The following is a 22,381-nucleotide window of genomic DNA, read 5'->3' as shown; positions in this document are numbered from 1 at the left end:
GATGACAGCATGCAGCCGCTGCCAGCCAGAGCCAGTGCCAGCACCTGAGTCTGCCTGGCACAGCCTGCACTAAGCAGTGGGAAGAACCCAGTGCTTGTGCTGGACCCAGCCAGGAGTGGCAGCCTCCTGTCATCCTGCATGCAGATCTGGGGGCCTGTTCCCCCCAGGAGGAATCTGGCACAGCCTCACAGCCCTCCTGGGGGGCATGGGCTCCCCAGAACTGTTCGTGGGTTGACAGCAGGCTGCCGCTACCAGTTGGGGCCAGTGGCAGCACCAGTCTTCCAGTACTTTGCACGGGTTGAGCCAAGCACCGGTCCTAGCTGGCAGTGGCAGCCTGCCATCATCCTGTGTGCAGATCTAGGGGACACATGGGATTACAGCATGTTGCCACTGCTGGCAAGTGATATGTTTTGCTTTGAGCAGTTTGAGGTTCAGTTTCCCAGAAATCCCTTCACCTATCTCCTTAAAACTTGGCAGGCTTCACACCTTCAGAAGGGGCTACCATCCCTGCAATTTTCAACTGAATCAGGCAAGAAATGACAAAGCTATAGGCATTTTTATGACTCCCCATTATAGCCTATGGGCGAAACATCAAAACAGTGTCAAAACAGCGAAACAGTTTTGACAAAACAAAATGGAACAGTGCTTTGAAACAGCAAGACGAAACACTGTCCCTTTGAAATTGCAAAACAGAAGTCAAAATGAAGTAGTGCACAGCCCTAAATATCATGATCCCACACGTCACATAACTACGCAGCTGGATGCAGTATGCATCTAACACACAGGGTTGTTCCATGTCTGGCTCTGGCATATGGGGCCAGGACGGTGTTCCAAATCACATTTGTAGACTGATCCACATGCATCAACCTCGTGCTGGATCCAGCCTGTGGACCAACCCTGCCCAGGGGATCCAGCCCACATACTGGCTCTGCACCATGCATCCGGCCCAGGCGGTAGGAAGGCTGACCACCACTATTCTATAATTATGAACATAACCGCAATGAAAATAATTTTCAAAGCATGCATCTCAAAATCGCCAAAAACAAGGGAGTAGATTCTGCACTGCACCTGTTGTGTGATGAATCTTAGCAGGAAGAAGGAGGAAGCAGGTAATTCAGACAAGGAACACACACTGTATTTGTCCTTGGACAAGTTGTGCCTGCATTTCGGTGAGAACAGAAATATCCCAGGATTGATATGCTCACACACTGCACTCTGTCCTTCTAATCAGGGTTTAGTGAGTGGTTCGATGCACTGCCGCTTTTCTGCCATTGATTTAATGATGCAATCCCAGGATAATGGTTCAGACATTTTGAGATCCCTCAGGATAAACTGTTACCATTTTTTATCCTGTGAACTTTTTAAAGATTTAACCCAGGACAACGGACATGGACGTCTGGACAATTGCACTTTGTCCAAGCGTCTCAGAACCACTTCTGCACCAGCCAGTTTTGATGGTCCCAATCCATAATCTAGAAGAGCTATACTATCTCTCATCTTCCCATCTTTGGTATTCCTTCATTTATGCTCAGAACATTTCTGAGGCCTGGGCTATATTGTAAGAGAACAGATGACACATTTCGCTGGTAAGATGCCAGCTGGCATCTTTTCATATTAAATATTGGAATACATTGAGAACTAACAAAATAACTCTCTGGATGTCATGACCCTCCCCCTCACATTTTGACTTTGTATTGATACGTTCGCTAATATTAACAATACTTTCTAAATCATTACTTTTGCTTGACTATGTCTACACTTTTGTGATGCCCATAAGAATGCCAGAGGAAAGGATGGTTTAGCCCACCTACTCTGCATGTACCAAATTCAGAAACAATGAGATAAGAGCTGCTTCAGGGGCACTCCCCACCACTGGTCTTGTGCTCTCTGCTTTTGGTGTGCTCAGGAGCTGTAGTACAGAAAGCACCCCCAAAAAGGGCTTTACCACCTCATTTCTAGGTTAGGAATGTGTAGAATAGGAGTGAATGGGTGATGCTTCTCAGTGGTGTTTTCAAGGGTGACAGTGAAGTGGTAAATACATATTTTAATGGAGAAAAATGCATGGGAAAAAATAGGTCCACAGTTCATAAATGACTCAAACATTCCTCTGATGCATATACTCTTCAGACTGCACACATGAACATAATGCATATCTCAAATATGGCAAACAACTTTAAACTGTTAACTTGTTTCCTGTGAGAAAAGATCCAGTTTTATACTGTTTTGAGATATGTTTTCCCATGACAGATTACTGCTCTAATCATGAAGCAAAAAGATTTAGAGCCCAATACTCCCCTTTACTTCAATGATCAGACAGGAGCCAAAAATTGTCACTCTCACTGGCAGAGGCACAGAATGGAGAGAGGTGCTTCTAAAGCAGCTTCTTACTGAAGCCTCTTACTCTTTCCTTGTAGGCAACAGCTGCAGCTGATAGAACAGGGACAGACCTTATTCTTTAGCTGACTAACCTTCCCTTTCCTGCACACCTAAATGCTGAAACCCTGGCTACTACTGAAGTCTAGTCTCCATAGATAGATCTATTATTTGGGCTGTTAAATAGGAGAATCAGCAGCTAGTAGACAGCAAAACTGTCCTGAAAAGTATAACTTGATTAGTGGAACATCAAGACCCTTAAAAAGTGAAAGAGAACAACAAGCCATTAAGTCAACTGACTCCCCTAGCTGACTCAATAGTAATGTCACTGCTGCTGCACTGTGGAGCAATGTATTTCTATTGCAAGCTGAAAATCAGCTTTTCCATTTAAGACATGAACCCCAATTTTGGGGGGCTGATTTTGGGGAACAGGTGTGTGGTACGTAAGTAAATACGGTAATAAGGAACAAGTTAACTACTCTACTGGATAACGTACCAATAACAAACGTAAGATATTAAAGAAATTCACATCATAGAAATTCCTAAAGGGAAATGATCTATGGTACTAAATGATCTAGTCCAAGATTTCTCAAACATTTTCACAGCTGAACCACACGTTAATAAAGAAATTGTCTCATCGAATATCTCCCCTCCTGTTTGTAAATGTGTTACCTTGTGGCAGCTATAGTAATTGCATTTGTGGAAAAACAACAGCAGCAATGTGTTTATGGGATTTTAGCTATCTTTCAGTGAAACTGAGTGCCTGTAAAGCAGGAAGGCAAATCAGCACCAGGGAATCAACATAGTTTTGTACAAACCAGTCTACCAGCATATTATTTCATCTGCCTTCCGGCCAACCAGTACAAATATAAAATAATATTGTCTAGACAAAATAACCTCTATGCTTCATTCTTTCCCATAAAGATTTTAAATGTTCCCACTGAAAGTTGAGATAAGTTGTCCTTAGATTTTAAATGTCTAGAGACTGGTAGCACAGTATGTCCTCAAATAGGGACCCTTAGCTCTTGAATTAATTATTGACCAGTTTATTCTGAGGAGTCTACATGTGTAAGGCACCAGCTGTGATGACTTTTAGGATTATTAGATGAAGATGCATGGCAAATAAAACCTTTTTCTTATTTCACTGAGAATATATAAGGAATGGAAGAATGAAAAATAAATGTTAAGGGGCATCTGAAATTCTTTAAGGTGACCCTTTAATCCCTTTATCTGATGTAATCACCACTCATTTCTTCGCAGTTAATTAAATGTAGTGGCACTGTCATAGAATTTAAGATTTCAGATGATCAGAAATGAAAAATAAGGTGATGGTAAGCTCTCTTCTTTCAAAGGGACATTTCTAACTTAGGGGTCCTGATATCACATGCACAGTTTTGAAAGAGTTTTGCTGATGATTCTATTTACTAAGGAGTAGGATAGGTGACTGAGCATAGATTTCTTTGGCCTTATGGAAAAGATAGCATAAACCAAACAACAGTCTGTTTTTTGTCTAGGAGCAAGGGTTTGTTAACTGATAAACCCTTTAATGTCCATTAAATTGCCTCTTAAGTTCTGATCATATTTTAAACTCTTCCTAAAACTATTTCCCTAATACTTTCCAAAATGAGGTCACTGTTATTATTGTTGGTTGTATTCTAATCTATGGATATAAATGGAGTGACACTTGTAGCATGACTTTTAGGCCCCTGACACATATTACCCTTAAGACATGATTAACTAGTTAATCGTGTCTCAAATAGCAACCTGGCCAAATGTTCATTCAATTAATGGTGTGCTAAAACCAGGAATAAATGACGAAGTTATTACACAAAATATATGTAAAAACTTTGTTGCTAGCTTCTATCATGCCTTTAACTGAATTTGTGACCAGTGCTTGCAGCCCCTGGAGTACACTCCTGGAGCACAGTGAGCTCCCCCAGCTGGGTTCCCCTTTCAACTGACAGAGCTCCCAGCCACAGAGCACAGGGTGCCCTCCTAAGACTGGGGACACTGATCACCGATGGGGATCCCTGCCATGAGAGTGCAGGGTGCGCTCCCCACAGCTGAGAACTCTGAACAATAAAGGGGCTCCCAGCCACAGGGGTATCTTGTGTTCCTGCAGGTGGGAGTCAGAGCAGTGAGTGGAGCTTTGTCATAGGGGAGCACCATGCGTTCCCTGCAGCTGAAAGCCCACACAGCACCTCCAGCTGACGGGGCTCCCAGCCACAGAAATGCAGATTGCCAGTGCAGGGGGAGCCCAAGATCATGATCCTGGGCTCTCCCTGCACCAGCAATATGAAGTGATGGGGTCTGATGCTTGGTCCCATAATCACATTCCTGCCATGCATGTGTGGCAAGGCAGGAGACAATTGTTGAGACCATACATCCAATCCCATTGCACCTTTTTTTTTTTAGTGTCTGTCAGTGGCCAAAAGGCCAGATTCTCAGTTAGAGTAAGCATCTGAAAATCTGCACAATACGTCACAGGTGCATTTTTGTATAAAATCTGTAATACGGGTAAACAGGGCTTCACAAAAATCCACCTTTGCAACTTCGGCCAATAAAACACGAAGTGCACAATTCTCAAGTTATAGTAATCTGAAGACTTTGCATCTCTCAACCACCTGGAAGCAGAATAGCTGTTAGAGGGAAGAATGGTGGTTTTGAAATAATAGTTATTGTAGATTTGCCTTTGTAAACTGTTTGAACTGCATCATTCATTGTATGGTCATCTACAGCTAAGCTTACATTCTGAATTGGAAATTCTTGGTAGAATACACTATTTCAGACAAATATATTTGAAAAAAAAGTATTTCAGGATAGAGGTGAGATGTATAAAATGTATCCTTTTCTCACTGACTCTCCATTCCCTTCTTCTAACACTTTCCTTATGCAAAATGCACTATCATGGAAAAGAATCCTAATTCCCGAAGGCTATCATTACATAGTCACCACTGCAATACTGAATTTCAGTATTGTCTTTTGGAGACTTGCCATATTTCACCAAAAAGGAAACCAAATGATAAAGGAAAATTATGTTACAGTAACATTAGAATATTCCCATTCAGAGCATCAGTAAGAAAACAGAAAACAACCCATTTATAATGCCAAATTAAACAATCTAAGCATTTAGGTTTTTTTTAAGATATGGACTGCAGCTAATGGCTATTCTAGAGCCTATTCAATAACGCTGCCCAAGGTTGGGATAGGCCATTGTTACAGTTGCACATAAAAATGATTTATCTTTTCTTTTTAACATGTAAAATTACTTGGGAAATAAAATGCCAAGCTATGTTAAAGAAATACTATTAACATTAGAATATTAAGAAAAGTCAGGTTTAGAACTTGCAACCTCAGTTCTGACCTTTTTTGTGCATATGTTATAATACAGCCTTTATTAACCTGACTGCATACTATTCAGATGCTGGAAATGGAAAGAAATTCAGATTGTAACTCAAATTAGAACCTACTGTTTTGCTGATATAACTTGTGCTGATATTCATGCACTGCAGTCCTTCACTATTGCAGCAACCTCCACATCTGTAGATGGATACACATGGTGGTTTAAAGAAGGTGTTTGTTGTTGCTCCAAACTCTTTCCCGACATCCACACAAACCTCACGTGGCATGCATTGAGTTTTTCTCCATTCATTATCAATACCTGCCAAGTTATAGGGAAGTTCATATTTTAGGTTAAGGAAAAACAATAATGATAGCCTTCAATTCCTATAAATGAATGGGAACTCACTTGTGGTTAGAATCAGAATGCTAGGGGGTTAATATTAAGATGCGTTCTTTAATGAAGCACCAACTTTATTGGGTAGCATTCTATTTCCCTTTGTGCATCTAATTAGCATAGAGTTCCTACTTCCCCTGCAGTGTGGATACTTAAGTGAAGATGTGTAGGCTGAGTGTGTGCAGTAGGCTAACACTGTGCTGCACATGTATACAAAATCATTTCGCATCTAAAACTTGAAAATGTAGATGGCCAAAAACCCATGGCTAGTTGGTAGTAAACTCAAAAGGAAGAGGGATTTCCCATATTTTAGCCCCAACAACTTAGCATTTGCCCAGGAAACTGGATGGTCAAAAGGGGGCTTGAACCTGCATCTCTCTGTCTTTCAACTATGGCACACAGTAGGTATGATCCAGGTCCTTGGGTAGCCCAGGTATGTGGGGACAGGGGGAAGAAGATAGGCCATGAGGTGTGTGGCTGCTGCCCTCAGAGGGAAGGTACCTAGTTTCTAATTTGAAACCTTCTGCCCAACAAGGCACACATTGTCCCCACAGCTAATGACTATTAAATGCAAAGGAGGATAGCTCAACTTAAAAAGGGGCACTACAGAGGGGTCTGGGTAGTGCCTGTTATATGGTGCTTGGAACACTATACTAGAAGTCAGAAGGATGCAAGATCAAGATGCAGTTTGTGTTGGTGTTTATTATGGCACATAGATGGCATGTGTAGATGCTCAAACTGCTGTAGTCCAGGGTGCATATGCAGACACTGTGGCTAGGGCCACAAGAGTCTGAACCAGGCAGAGCAGCCCTGGGCTGCCAAGGGGTCCAATGGATAAGCTCCAGGAGGCAGTGTCAGGTGGCATCAGAGGTGGATGGGGAACAAAAGTGCCCCAGAGTGCAGAACTCTGTGGCTAGGCAGCAGGCAGGGGACTAGCCCTCTGCTGCCTGGGCTGACTGGATGTAACGTTTGCCTGGGCTAGCATTTACATGTGCGTTTAGGTGCAGTTATTTTCATTGCCATAAGACAGCACTGCCATAAGACAGTCTTATGATGGAAAAAATAGTTTGCTGTGGTCTAATAGCATGACAAGTATAGACTGTGATGCTTTACAAATTAGCTTACTGCATATTTCATAGATTTCATAGATTTCTAGGATTGGTAGGGACCTATAAGATCATCAAGTCTGATCCTCTGCTCTGGGCAGGAAAGAGTGCTGGGGTCAAGTGACCCCAGCCACGTGCTTGTCTAATCTCCTTTCAAACACCTCCAAGTTAGGGGAAAGCACCACCTCCCTTGGAAACCTATTCCATATTTTGGCAACCCTCACCGTAAATAATTTTTTCCCGAGTTCCAATCTAAATCTGCTCTCCTTCAGTTTATGGCCACTGTTTCTAGTAACCCCGAGGGGTGCCCTGGTAAACAGAGTATCCCCTATTCCCTGCTGACTCCTCCAGATGAGTTTGTAGACAGCCACAAGATCACCTCTCAGCCTTCTTTTGCGGAGGCTGAAGAGATGCAAGTCCCTCAATCTGTCTTCATAGGATTTTACCTGCAGGCCTTCAGCCATATGAGTAGCCTTCCTCTGAAACCTTTCCAGGTTATCCACATCCCTCTTGAAGTGCAGCGCCCAAAAATGGATGCAGTACTCCAGCTGCAGCCTCACCAGTGCCACATAGAGGGGAAGTATAACCTACCTAGACCTGCTTGTGCATAGTAAAATGCACATGTAGATGCACCCACACTGTCAAACTACAATTATTTTAAGCACGCTACATTCAACAGAAACAACTGACATGCATTATTTGGCTACCCAGGACAATCTGAGATGTGCTGTGAACCATCTGATGCACCAATGGCATACATCAACAGCTGAATGCACGTGAATGTCTCCTGCTTAAATCAGAGAAAACTCACAAATTTTTTTCCCCGTAGCAATTTTCTTGAACCCACACAGTACTACCTCCTTACTTCTGTCAAGTCCCTAAAGATCATGGAAACTTTCTAGCTGAGGATGGTACATTTAACTTTAATGTACCATCAGAGAATAGTCTACTTTTCCTATGGCTATTAAGCATTGGTTTATTTCACTATAGAAATAAAAAGTCTAAAATTCCTAAATTATGTTTGAATGCAAACCAAATACCTTAGGAGTTCTTTTCTGTGCTTACCTTTAAAAATGTTTTTGACACAACTGAGAAATTTTAGGAATCTGATCTATGGTGTTTTGTAGGCATCGTATTTCCTGCACTTACTTTTCAAGATCTCCGCATTATAATGTGCTGCAGCAAATTTTATTGAATCATCTGTTCTTGTGTCGAAGTTAGAGTGTTCCCTGTTGTGTTGCCAGCCCCCTTTCCTCAACTGACATTTGAACATTTTCCAGTATTCTGGGTAAAGCACTGTCATGAGTTCATCCACACTGGATACAGATCGCAACTGTTCTTCCAGGTCTTTGTTTGCATAAGCCTGTTAAAGAAACATGAACATTTAATTACTTTCTGCATTACAAAAATGAGGCTTGTAAATTAGCTTGAAGAACAGCTAAAAGTTCATAAAACAAAGTTTTGCCCTAAAAACCTTCTTGGAAAAAACAAAACACAAAAAGAAACAACTCTACAGTGATGTAGTTCACAATGTCTGAGGGTGTGTCTTGAGGGTGGGGGAGAGCAGGCTTTCATTAAAGCAGTCCTGAGAACTGCTGTAACTAAAAAGCTGGCAGCGTCTTGTGCATCAGCATCCCTGCACTTCAAAATGGCGGCGGGAGCACTAACTAAAGCTTGTGGAGCAAGCTTTAGTTAAAGCACCTCTGCCATCATTTCCAGGCACAGGGATGCTGGTTCGATTCATTGAGTCTGCTCCAACATGCTGTAATTACAGCATGTCAGGGCAGCCTCCTAGCACATCTGCAGACACCCTAACACTGCAATCGCTACAGGTTTCCATCACTTTATGCAGTTCTGTATGTGCGAATTAGCTCTTATGCAATGACCTTTTTTATAACAAAAATTCATTATATGCGAGGTAAGTTTACTGTTATGCGATCGGTGTGGTGGAAGCCCAGAGTTAGCAGCTTTGTGCAGTGTATTGTGGGAGTGATGTGCACCAAAATACAGTTTCCTTTGTGGATCTATGCTCCTTGCTCGTTGTCTGTGCCATGTGTTTCTGTAGTTGCCGTCCCCATTATGGTTTCTAAGCATCCTGCTAACTTCTCTCCTACCCCTTTTCCTAGTCCATCAATGAAGTGCAAGAGAACTTCACTAACACTGGAGACAAAACTGGAGATTTTGAACTGTGCAGAAGCTGGTGAGAGGCCCTCTGCACTTGGTTGTACTTGTGTGCACTGTCTGCTATTGGTGAGTACTAAAATTGTCTTGTAAAAGTTGCAGAAATGGGTTTGGGGGTCAGTACAGTCGAGGTCTTGGAATGTATCCTTATTTGTTACATTGTAAAGTGGGTTTCCTTTACACAAATTCAAGTTATGCACCACTTTCCAGGAATGCATATACCGCATAAAGCGAGGCAAACCTGTAGCTCAATAATGACCACATCAATAATTCTTATATAAGCAATAGTTCAAGATAAGTGTTGTTCACATGAGAAAGGGATTGAAGGATAGTCTGTAGGTAGTGCAATTTGCTGGCTGGGGCTGTAGCAAAACTCCCAGTTTTTCTTTTTTTAAATTTTAAAATACATTCTCTCCCCTTCCTCAACCATTTCTGACTTTTTCTCTCCTCTATTCCCTATAGATAAATATAAATGAGCTAAGACATAGGATAAGCTTCAACATTTTATTTTGGTAGCAAGTTGTACCTATTTAGTTTTTTCTCCTTCTTTATATTGTATAATTATTATGTCTATATTGATTTTTACTGTTGTATATTACTGTTTTACTGATACTATATGATTTAGGCCTACATACATTAGTTAGCATAAGTCATGTCAAGTTTCTATTTTGTTTGTCAAGACTCCATCCTGTCCCCAGGCCCAGCTGTGTAACCCATGACTCGCACCTACCCCTCCTGTGTAACTTGGTTCCTGAATGAATGGGGATGAATGAGGGTGCTTGAGAGACAATGGCAGTAGTTCTAAAAATAGCTCCTTCTGCATGACCAAACCATCAACACCAGTACCTGGACCAATGACCCAGCCCTTGGAACCACCCTCAGCATTCAAAAAACAAAAGATGAGGCAACCCACCATTGGGCTAGGCTGCACATGCTCAGTATGAACATCTGGAACCCTCTGGAACAGGGCTGACCTTGCCTGGACAGGCCGTCCCCATAGGAGATCATAGGTAGCCTGTCCCATAAAAGGCATAGTGAAGACTGACTCCTTGGGATGCCCTCTTCATCTGGACCAGCACCATGCCACACCACCTATCCACCCAGGTGCCCTGTCAGCAACCCCGCTCTGGACAAAGACCCCTTTCCAGCCTGGATAGGTAGCTATCACCCCCACCCTCTCTTCAACCAAGGACTTGGACTGTTTCTCTTCTCTGCCTGGACTCTAACCCTTCCACTGAGTCTCTTTCTCCTGCTGCCAGTGTGTGTGTGTGTGTGTGTGTGTGTGTGTGTGTGTGTGTGTGTGTGTGTGTGTGTGTGTGTGTGTGTGTGTGTGTGTGTGTGTGTGTGTGTGTGTGTGTGTGTACACCAATAACTTCACGGGGTGTTGTCTGTTTAATAAACCTGTTATTCTGAATCCCCAGGTTGGGCTTTTGTCTGCTTTCTCACTGTTTCCTCCTTGCCGTCACTTATCTGCCCCCCCAAACTGATCTGCTTCAGTTCCTTTCCTGGCTGTCTTCTCCTTGCCACCAGGTTTTTTTCCCTTGCACCAGTGACCTTGAATAACCCTGGGGCCACTTGACCTTAAGTACCCCAAGTCTCAGGTCCTCGGCCAGCTTTTCTCTAGTATACCAGTTCTAATCCCAGTTCCAGCAACTTTCACTCCTTACACTTTCTCTCACCTTAACCTTCCCTCAGGTATCCCAAGTACCCCAAACACACACATACATACCGTACCATCCAAGTTAGGAACTCACCTTTGTGATGTGTAGGTGGGTGGTACGTATGTGAACTGGAGCATACACACACACACACACACACACACACACTAATATATATATATATAGTGTGTGTGTGTGTGTGTGTGTGTGTGTGTGTGTGTGTGACATACAAATTAGTGATCTGTATATGTGTACGGAGTGTGTGGGTATTGACAACTGATTGTTGTCTAATTTTTGGTGTGTATGTGCTTGAATTGGTGATAGGTATGCATGTGCCTATCTGGTTTGGATGTGTATGTGACTGAGCTGGTAGAGTGTGTGTGTATTGACCCAACTGATCTGTGTGTTTGTATATGTGCAATCGTGTCACACCCCCCTAACAGTGCAATATTGAGATCCTGAGAGTTGGCCTGACCTCACAGGGCAACCTGGATATTCCATTTGCATTCTGGACACTCAAGCAATTTGTAAATAAAATTTACATTGGTTCAAACAAAAATTTAAGAGATATTTTGAAGATATTCGGTTGGTCTAATACCATTAAACATTAAAAAGGATGGGATCAGATAAAATTTACAACATTTTCTTAAAATTTCATGAAAACAAAACAAAAATGTTGAAAATGAGTGAGAAGAAAATCACAGAAAAATCTGGAAATTATTTTCTGTAATTCTGTACATCCTTAGTCACCAATCTTGCAAGCACACTCACTATAGACCTTAGACATGGATTGTTAAAAGGTAGATGATTTAACCAAAGTCAGTTATTTAAATTACTTTAACAATTTGGGCCTTAAAGCTTATTAGTTATGAGTAGGTCAGTTGAAACCACTTGGGCCCCACATATTAACAAGCAATATGCTTGGTAAATATGCTGTTGTAGGAACAGCCCTAGATATTGTAATTCTGTTTGATGAACACCAATTTCTCTCACTCCAAACACAAATGTAATAAGCCACAAAGTTACTCCCTAAAAAACGTGAAACAACTTTGTGGCTTGTTCTTACTGCACCATTAATTGAACATATGGCTGCTACATTTAATGAGCAGTGGGTGCTGGTCAGAGTTCTCTGCTTGGTGTCTTCCCTTGATAACCTAGTTATTAAACTGTAACCTTTACTCCTTCCTGTTCTGTCATTTGTTGTCTCAAGAAACTGTTGGTGTTCATCCCTAGTCATTAAGGGGAGCTAGTGGGGCTAGATATGCTGTTACAGCACAATAAATAGTCCTTTTTGACTGCTGAAAACAGCTGAACTTTTAATGAACAGTCCACAATGACAGATTGCTCTCCCGTGTTGTAACAGTTAATGTAGAACCCGTAATCATCATATATTTATATTTAGGTTATTTTTCCCCAGTGTGCATTCTGAATTTCATTTGCAGTGCAGTGATCAAAGCTTTGGTTGGAGATACAATTTTCTTCCACATGTTGATATCCCCCCTCAAGAAGCTACCCACAATATGGGAATGAAGCACAGAAACATAAAGGATGCCTTAAGGCTCCTGCATACCAGAATAGCCAGTATGGCCCCCAAACATTTCCTTTATCAGCCTCACTTCCACATCCATGAAACTGCAATATACTTGCAGTTGAAAGATTCACTTCTGCAACTGAATTTCTCCTGAGATTGCAGCCCCTCTTATACGTATTGCAAGAGCCCATTTGGGGCTGTAATCCCTAGTTTGGGAATCACTGGCATAAACCTAGTTATTCCCAGAGGGTATATCCAGATGAGTGTGACCGTCTGGTATGTGGCATTATAGATCTATCTGTGGTGCCACAAGCTCCATACGCAGGTGTTCCCCACACTGTTACTCCACAGTGCATGGTTCCCCCTCCTCCCCCACCCCAGAAGATCCTGGGGTCAAAAAAACCCTAGACAAACAAAAAAAATAGGGGTGGTGCTCATGGCGGCAGTATGCACTGCCCAAAACCGGAGCCTGGTCAGCTGGAACCACACTGTCTGCTGGCCAGGCCTTCTGCTGCAGGACCGCCATGGTTGCAGCTCCTGGAGGGCTCCAGAACCCCAGGTAAAGCTGCTGAGGTCAGGACAGGACAGCTGGTCCCAGCCTCCCCTCCTGGGTAAACCGTCTTGTGCCACTGCTACTTGTCCCTGGGGAAATGCACATTCCTGCTCATCTGCACATACCCATAGTGTTTATTTATAACAAATGCTTCTGTACCTATAAATATACAAACATAGTCACCAAGTTCAGACAAGTATGTCCCTGCCAAGCAATTTAAGTCCTGGGATAACAGGCTTATAATATGTAGCCCTGAGCATGTCTACATGTGCTATTAGCACACAATAGACTCCGGTGCTTATCATGGGAGTTTATTGCTCCTGGGCACACCATTTGAACATGTACCTGGGACTGCAGCACGTCAAACCAGGATGAAGCAGCCCCAGCTAACAGAATGTCTGGGGGGCCAGCCTGTCATCCTAGGGCTGCTCTGACCAGCTTGATGTGCTGTGAAGGGGCTGGCTAGGACACAAGGGTGTTCCAGTGCAGGGCTAGCCAGCAGGCAGCCCCCTATACTGAAGCACCCTTGTGCCCCAGCCAGCCCTGTCAGCGTCTACACATGTGCTGTTGCACATGAAAAATCTCTGCAGCAGAGCAGTACTTGTATTTACAAGTACTATTCTGCTGCAGAGTTTATGAGTTTCCCTGTGGCCTAATAAAGCTGCATGTGTAGATGTTAGGATGTTTCCTGAGGAGGTAATAAGGCAACTCTGCAGTAAACATCTTATGTAGACATGCCCTGTGAATCCAACATCTGAGGGGTAGGAGTTTACTCTATTACCCCTGTCCTCCTCCTGTATCTAGAGCAGAGGTGGGCCAAATACGGCCCGTGGGCTGGATCTGGCCTGCTAGGCCATTCTGTACAGACCACGGGGCCCCTAAAAATTTAGAAAATTAATATTTAACTGTCCCTAGCTGCCTCTCAAAGATGACAGGAGACAGTGGCAGTATGACTTGGGAGAAGCCACAGCAACAGGACCCTGCAACAGCAAGGCCCTGCAACAGCAAGGTTCACCTGGTCCTGCCCTCCAGCTATCCCCTGCATAGCAAAGGATGCTGGCCTGGGACCATGGGGCCATTCATGCATCCCTGTGCCAGAGCAGGAAATTCAGGTAAGAAGGGGGAGGCAGGGGAGGTCTGCAGGCAAACTGCCCCAGTTCTTGGGGCGGCGCCAGATCCTGTTGAGTTCATCAGTCCAGGGCCATACACAACTGGGAGCCACGCAGTGCAGAGCAGCTACTGAGTAGGCAGGAAAGTGGGGAAACCGGCAGGGGGAAGGCCCTTGTGCTCCCACCCAGCCATTGCTGCGCTCCTGCACGCCCACTCACTCCCAGTCCCCCCTGCCCCAGCCCCACAGTACAGGAGGGGACCAGAGCATGCAGGCCCAACCCTGCACACCCTGCATTCACCTATTTGGGCTGAGCAGCAGCAGCATGGGACAAACTGCTGCTCAGTGTGTGGGGAAAATGGCCCCTCCCCCTCCCGCTGCCAGCGCTTCCTGGTGCAGCCACTTGGAGCCCACACGGGGCTGTCCTGTGTCTCCACTGTGTCACTGCTGCCTCTGGGCTGCCCTGCAGACAGAGAAGACAGGGTACCCCCACATAGGCTCTGAGCAGCTACACCAGGAAGCACCTGCAGTGGGAGGGGGAGAGGCCGCTTCTCCCCATGCTGAGCAGCAGTTTGTCCCAGGCTGCTCTTGCTAAGCCTTGGCCCCAACACCAGCTCTGGGTTGGGGCTCGGCAGCAGCAGCAGTGGCGGCAGCAGCTTGGCAGAAACTACTTCTCAGCACAGGGGGAAAGTGGCCCCTCCCCCTCGCCGCTGCCAGGCAGTTTTTGGTGCGGCTGCCTGAAGCCTGCACTGTACTAGGCTGCAACGCAGCTCCTTCACTGCCACCTCTGGGCTGCCCAGTGTGGCAGCAGTGACAGTGTGGAGCAGCTGCAAGGCAGCTCACAGGTGGCAGTGAAGGAGCTGCCACGCAGCGTAGCGCAGCACAGGCTCCAGGCAGCTGCAGCAAAACTGCCCGGCAGTGGTGAGGGGCCTCTTTTACTGGCACCAAGCAGAAGTTTCTGCCCAGCAGCTGCTTAGCCCTGATGGGCAAACCTGGAGTCAGCATGGAGCATGCAGAGTTGCAGCTACATGCATTGTTCCCCACTGCAGGTAGCTGGATGGTGCAGAGTGGGTGTGGGGCACGCTGGGGCTGTGCACTGTTGGTGGTGGTGGGGAGGTGCCACAGGGCACTTGGGTTCTGGGCTGTTGCAGGACAGGGGCTGACCAACTCAGAGGGGCACGTGAGGGGAGGGGAGGGTTCCCATGCACAACCCACACACTCTCAAACCCTACAGCCACACCCTCTCCCACACACAATCACACACCCCACGAATACCGTACACACACATCCCCACAAACCAAACATACCCACCTACAGCTCCCCACAAGCCCCAAACTCACCACCCATACCCCTGACATTCCTGCACACCCCACATACTATACAAGAGTAATACTGCATTTTGAGCTATTATGTAATCACGTCTACATATACAGCACAAATCCACAGAAATCAGGACAAAAATCTATTTTTAATTGAATTAAAATATATTATTATGGGTATTTGATTTTTAGGATATAATTTGGTTTTTTTTTCCTCTGTTCTAAAGTGGCAAACCCGCTTCCCCAAAGGAGTACTTCTGGGAGCAATGGGAAGGACTTCTGGTAGCAAAGGTCAGAGGTTAGTACTGGGAATGCTGGTCCCAAGATGGCGACCAGGGAGCAGGGAATCTGTCAAGGGGTGGGGCTACCCATGCACTCCTCAACAGCTTTCCAAAACTTGGTAAGTGGCCCTCCGCCCAAAATAATTGCCTGCCCCTGGTCTAGAGAGAGACTAGGTTTCCTAGTGGAATGGGAAAGCTATGTGCCTCTACATGTTGAACAGGATATTCCGAAGAAAGATGTATATGTATATTTTTTGGTAAGCAGAACATGTGCTAGAAAAAACATGGCCCTGGCCTCTGAGTCTAGTAAAGAAAGTTATCCTAGTATACTGTTATTAGACTATTTTATTTCAAATCCCTCTAACTCTGGGTTTACACTTGCCTTGGTTACAATTGGGTAATTACAATAATCACAAAATGACAATTTTTATTCTTAAGAATCGTTATTTTATTTAAATAAGCAGCATGCTTGCCTTAAAAGAGGGTGCGTTTCAAGCCAATTTTGTAAGTACAATATAGGGAACCTACTCAGTCACTAGAGTGCTTCTGTTCTTTTCAGCCTTCTTTCAGGAACGGAAGAATGGAAACAAGGGTGAACAATATGCTATACTTAGTACTGGGACCAGTGTTGTAAGTATTTTAAAGAGCAAGAGAAAGATGTGGTCATGTAAACGTTTCTTGTTAGCAGGTTTACTAACAATAGATGCGGTTGTGTAGATGTTTATAGTTTACTGTTAAAATGCAACTTTAATTAGGTTGTTATACCAGAAATCAAGCCTCTACAACAACTACTACTACTGCCAACTACAATTGGCACTACCGTTGATTTGTACAAAACTAAATCTTAATTTCTGCTTAATTAAAAGGAGCATTCCAAGTATATTTTTAAAACAGTGCAGGCAGAACTCTATTTCACCTACTGGATGATCAAAGTGGAACTTGCAACTAGATCCTGAGTTATCCAACTAAAGGGTAGAAATGATTCTGTTATCTCCCCTGGACAGGGAAGTGCCTCAGTTATAGCTAACAGTCCTCCAGAACTGCCCTCTAAAAAAGGAAGGAGGAGGGGAACAGAAATGTTATTACACTGTAGTTGGGTAACTCAGACTTGGTCACAAACTGCAATTTGGTTGTCTACTAGCTGAATTTGAATTCTGCTGTATTTTCAGAGAGTCTTGAGCTGCAATATATATAGCCAGCTACGTGGTAGGATCAATTGTTCAGCATCTAAAAAATAACCACTCTGTTTAAGACCAATATATTTGACATTTTTAAAAAACTGCATATTCTGATCAAGTGATTATGATTTTTATTTAAATTCTCCCTTGGCATAATTGCTTTACATTAGATTTTATATCTGCTTTTAGTGTAGTATGTATAAGAAAGAAGCAAAGAAAAACAAGGCTGGAATGTCCTCGGATCATCTAGTTCATTCCCCAGCTCACAGCCAGATCATTCTTGTTTAGAACATCCTAAGTAAGTGGTCATCAAACATGCACTTAAAAACTTCCAATGAAAGAAATACCATAATCTCTCTAAGTAATCTGGTCCAAGTACTTTGCCACCCTCTTAATTAAGAAGTCCTTCCTAATATCCAATCCAAATGTCCTTTTTCACCATTTAAGACCATTACTTCTTGTCCTGTTCCTGATGGACAAAAGGTTAGTTTATTGCCATCCTTTTTATAACAACCCTATTTGTATCTGAAGACTTAACAAATCCCCCTGCTGTTTTCTGATCTCCAGACTAAACATTCCAAGCCCTGCCAACCTTTCCCTGTATGTCATGTTTTCTAGACCTCTATTCATATTTTTTACTCTCAATCTTAGAATTGTGTAGTAGGCCGGTGAAACAGTCTTTGAGGTCCTCCTTCCAAAACTGCAATCCACTCCTATCCAATGACTGCACAATGGCTGGCTGAGGACAGTGGGGAAAGTCCATTAAAAATCTTTCTTAGTTTTTAACTAAGAAAATAGTTTATGAAAATCAACATCATAATATCTGTTCAGAAAATCATGGCATAAAAAGTACAAAGAGAGATGGCATAAATTAATGAATGGAACTCTTATTTTTCAACAGTGTTACTTGATGTCAGTATAACATTTGGAAATGATTAAAGTTTGGATATGCAATCACTCACGCCCTGCTAGTTATTCCCAAAGCAGTCTTAGATAAAATCTTAAATTCCCAATGCAATCATAATACTAAAGATAACAATTGTTTAGTAATGAGCTGTTTAGCTAATAGCAACTCTACAATATTTAAGACCAAGGATGTCTTCTGATAAATGTGGCTTCAAGGGGAGTCACTACAATACACTAGAGGATAGAATCTGCTTTTTTTTTTTAAGTCACATTCTGGGCTCCATACTCCACTTGACAGGGAAGAACAGAACCTGTACCTGAAGAAAGGAAGAATTCTTTGGCTACATACACCATGCTCTGCTTTAGCTGTTCTTTACATAAAACAGTCATCTGGGTCCCAAGACATATTTAATGGACTTCCACAATGTCCTCAGGCCAGCTGTTGGCAGAACTGAGCTATCACATTGTCTAGGCATGGATCTTGTTTAGGAGCAAAAGCTTCACAGATTCTTTCACTGGAGAACCTCAGCACTACAAGCCTAGGGATAGAAGTTACACGTAAACCGGTTTAAGTGATCAGAAACTGCTTTAAACCTGTAACAAAAGTTCAGGGCACATAACCCAGTTTCAAAATGGCTGAAACTGGTATTAGGTAGGTCTGATACTACATCCAATCAGGTTTAAGTGATTTAGGTCAAACAGGTTTATGAAACTTCTGTCCCACACCTCTTCCTGATTCCAGTTAAATCACAGTCCCTAGCTTCCAAGCATGCCTTACAGCCCTGGGCTGGGCTGTTCTGTTTGTTCCAGAGAGTAAGGTTTGCCCCACCCCTCTGCTCCCTAGCTGAAGCAGTGACAGCTGGCTCACTGCTGCCCCGCTCCCCACAGGCAAGTCCCAGGAAGTGGGGTTAAACTCACCTTTCCCCAAGGACAGAGCTGCCCTCCCCTGCTGGCTTACTTAGTGCTGCAACTGTGGACTACAAAACCCAGAAGCACCTGGAAGCAGGAAGAGAAAGTGAAGAGCAACCCTGCAGAGTCCTGCTGCTATGATCATGGACTGCAAATCCTAGAGACCTCAGGGGCAGCAGAAAGAAGCAGCAAACACAGCCCATGCTGGCTATGTTCCAGAGAGCCATGCTCTAACGCCTCCCAGCATCTGGCTTCAGCCACTGTAGGTATGTGGCTGCATTTCCTAAATCAAAAGTGAATGTCTGTTCATTTGCTTATTGGTTCAAACGTTGTAGCTTAGACTAACTTGCAAAAACGGAATCAATTCAGCCTCAAAAACTGAATCAATTCAGGACTTTGACTGTCTGTACTTAGCCCAACTGATGCTGTGGCGCAGAGCCAAGTAACAATGCAAAAGAATAATGAGAATCAAATTCCACAGGATGAATCTTGTTTCCTTTCCTCTACAGGCAGTCCTTGACTTAAAACGTTTTAAGTTACAACCAATAATGCACTTACGACATTTATAAATTGACACCCTGTTTTGACTTTCTGACATCAGTTTCAACTTTACAATGTTTGATCCAATGCCATGCCATGCCAGCAAACAAGTTCGCTGCATCGCCCAAAGATCTGTCCAAACTTTGTTGGATGCTCTTTTTTAAGAAAGCGGACATGGGTCCCAAAAAACCTACAGCCAAGACTCCTGAGAAGACTCCAGCCAAGAACCCTTCAAAAAGTCTAATCAAGAGCCCTTAGATTATTATTTACAATATAAATACATTAATGTAGCTATATTACTCATCTATAATGGACTGAGTACCAAATTCTGGGTTATTTTTGGTGAAAATCGGGTATATGGCCTTGGTTCAGAAAACAATCCCCTATTTATAACATTGTTCCTATGGGAAAATCAGTTCCGAGTTAACGACATTTCAACTTAAGACATGGTTTTCAGGAACCAATTGTGTCATAAGTCCGAGGACTGTCTGTATATGGTTTATTCCTAAGCAGATAAAAAATACTGTCTTCAGAATGTTAAGGGACAAATCCAGTCCTTCCAAATAAAATAAATGGGCTTAGTGGACAAAGTATTCCTCAGGATTATTTTCAGGTATATATTTGCAATCTTGTGAAACAGGTAAGTATTACAGCTTTACTTTCTTATTCTACAGTTGTGAAACAATTGAACTTAAGAATTATTTTATAAATCGTTTTTGTGATACAGCATTTCAAGTCTATAGTATGTTTGGTATTTTGTAAAATTTTACTTTGCAAGGAAATCATCATTAGGAACCTCTGAACAGCGATTTATATAATAAAATAATCGATTTTCATGCATTACATTTCTTTTCTTTCATGTGCCAGTAATGTCCTTCTCTATTAATCCCAAAGGTCAGAATACTTAATATTTGGCAGAGATTGTAGCATATAATTGATAGTGTAACTTGCCGTAACATCATTTAATGTATCTGCTGTGATTATAGTTGTCATCACATTTCATTTCAAGGATTTTGTTGACAATACTTTATTGGAAAATCCTGGCTATAAAATCCTCCACTTTAACATCTCTCAGCTATCAGCATTCTAGTATATTAAAAATCAACTAATTAAATTGGCATATCAAAACAATCATAAATAATGTGCCAATATGTAAACATTTTACCATATATAATCTACTGCTGTAGGATAGATATATTTCACCACTAGACTGTTAATAATTGTGGCAATGGAAAAATATATATTCTCACTGAAGAGATATTTGAACTGCATATTAGAGAGAAAAATTAATTTTGCTATATCCAAGTTATAGCCAAATGAAATACTGTAGCTCTGGCTCCGATATCATATATATTGGTTTGTCACGAATATATTTTAATTGGATTTCCAAAATTATAAATATTTTATTAGTATTAAATATTTCTTCAGCAACAATTTTGCAAAGTTCTTTACAGAAATTTAAATATAATAAAACATGATTCTGCTCTCTTGTTTGCTTAAATAAGTAATAACACCAAGTCAACTGGATGGAATAAACAATAATAAAACTGAGATGGTGACAGCTTACAATGCAGGGTGAAATACAGTAAATGAAACAGAATGTAAAAGGGTAAATGATAAAAATAAATAAGATGATATATATTGCAGCATGATGCATATAAATTTAAAGTTTTAATATTTTTAAAACTGAAAATAAGGTAGACCAAAAGAAAATGAATAGAAATGAACAGACACTGAAGAGAAGAGGTTAAAGGTGAAAAGCTAAGCAAAACAGGAGAGTTTGGGCATATATTTAAAGGAGACACAAGACTCGATATACAGAGAAGGATTTCATGTCAGATACAAGGTGAACAGAACTAAAACAGGCCCATAAAAGAGTTATTTTTATATAATAAACACAGATTCTATTATCATAAAGAATAATAAATTAATTAAAGAAAATGGATCATTTACAAGAATCTAACCCTATGCTTACATTAAATAACTTCTCTGTATAGTTTCTGGATATAAGTTTTTATCTGAAGACTTAGGAAGAATCTGAGCTAGTTAGGAAGTGAAATTTCTAGTTCACAGGAAATTCCAGAATTTTAGTTTCTTTTAGCCAGACTAGGTTCTTTGGGTAAATATGATATTTTTTATTATAACAATTCAAATAGTTGGAAAAATTATTTTTTGCAAGCTTTTGGGTATAAATAGCCTTTGTCAGGCTGAGGAAACCTCTGCGGTTGGTGTGTGCTCTTTCTGGATGAAATGACTAGTAAAGAAGCCAGAGGCTGGTCTGCATGCAAGAAAGCCAGTCAGTGAAGATGTAAACTGAGTCGTCAGTGGAGATGTCAATTTTTGCAGCCTCCCCTCCCTTACCCCACCTGGGACAACTGGCCGTGCATCAGTGTGAATGGGCATGCAAAGCAACAAAAAACAACGGCACAAATTTGTGCTGTTGCTATTTTTGCGGCAGCAACTGCAAGCCCCTGTGTGTGGAGATGTGCCCTCCAGGCAGGGCTTGCCTTTGAGAACAAAAAATGATCATTTACTATGAAGGGGTAATAAAGAAGTTTTAATAAAACAGAAGAGTATTATTGTTGTATTTGGCATTCTTCAAAATGCTCATCATCAGTTTATCATCTTCAGACAAATACTCTCATTCACATCAAGGTAAATCTGGTCTAAGCTTACTGAAGTCACACTGAGTTAGCTTTTATTCATGAGTTAAATGACAGCTTAATCTGGACTCCTACGCCCAATGCTGCAGTCCAAGAGTTTAACCAAAACTAAATTTAGCTAAGCTTATTCAGCTGATATTTAAAATGGACCTCTGAAAAAGGTATATGCGTGCCTACCTTCTGTTTATTAATAGCCAACAGAAATCTTTTATCTAAACAGTAGTTACTAATAACTTACTTCATCAACCATGTTGTAGTAGGGTTAGAGTGTTGTTGTAGCTGTGATGGTTCAGGGAATGTGTGAGGGGCAAGACTTCTTTTGTGATATCTTTTATTGGC

At 42.3% G+C, this 22,381-nt stretch overlaps 1 protein-coding gene across 1 annotated transcript in view; it reads right to left on the bottom strand.

Moving 5' to 3' along the window:
- The window catches only part of VEGFC (vascular endothelial growth factor C), a 122,178-nt gene that overhangs the window by 31,201 nt on the left and 68,596 nt on the right, over positions 1–22,381 (bottom strand). The window contains exons 2-3 of the mRNA XM_090036150.1: positions 8,365–8,578; positions 5,844–6,034 (exon numbers count right to left, since the gene is read on the bottom strand). Of these exons, the coding sequence (XP_089892276.1) occupies positions 5,844–6,034; positions 8,365–8,578 (405 nt within the window). The remainder of the gene's footprint in view (positions 1–5,843; positions 6,035–8,364; positions 8,579–22,381) is intronic.

Source organism: Crocodylus siamensis, chromosome 2 (genome assembly GCF_052110815.1).
Source record: "Crocodylus siamensis isolate JL-2025a chromosome 2, ASM5211081v1, whole genome shotgun sequence".
NCBI lineage: Eukaryota > Metazoa > Chordata > Crocodylia > Crocodylidae > Crocodylus > Crocodylus siamensis.
This window is presented reverse-complemented; position numbering and strand designations above follow the sequence as displayed.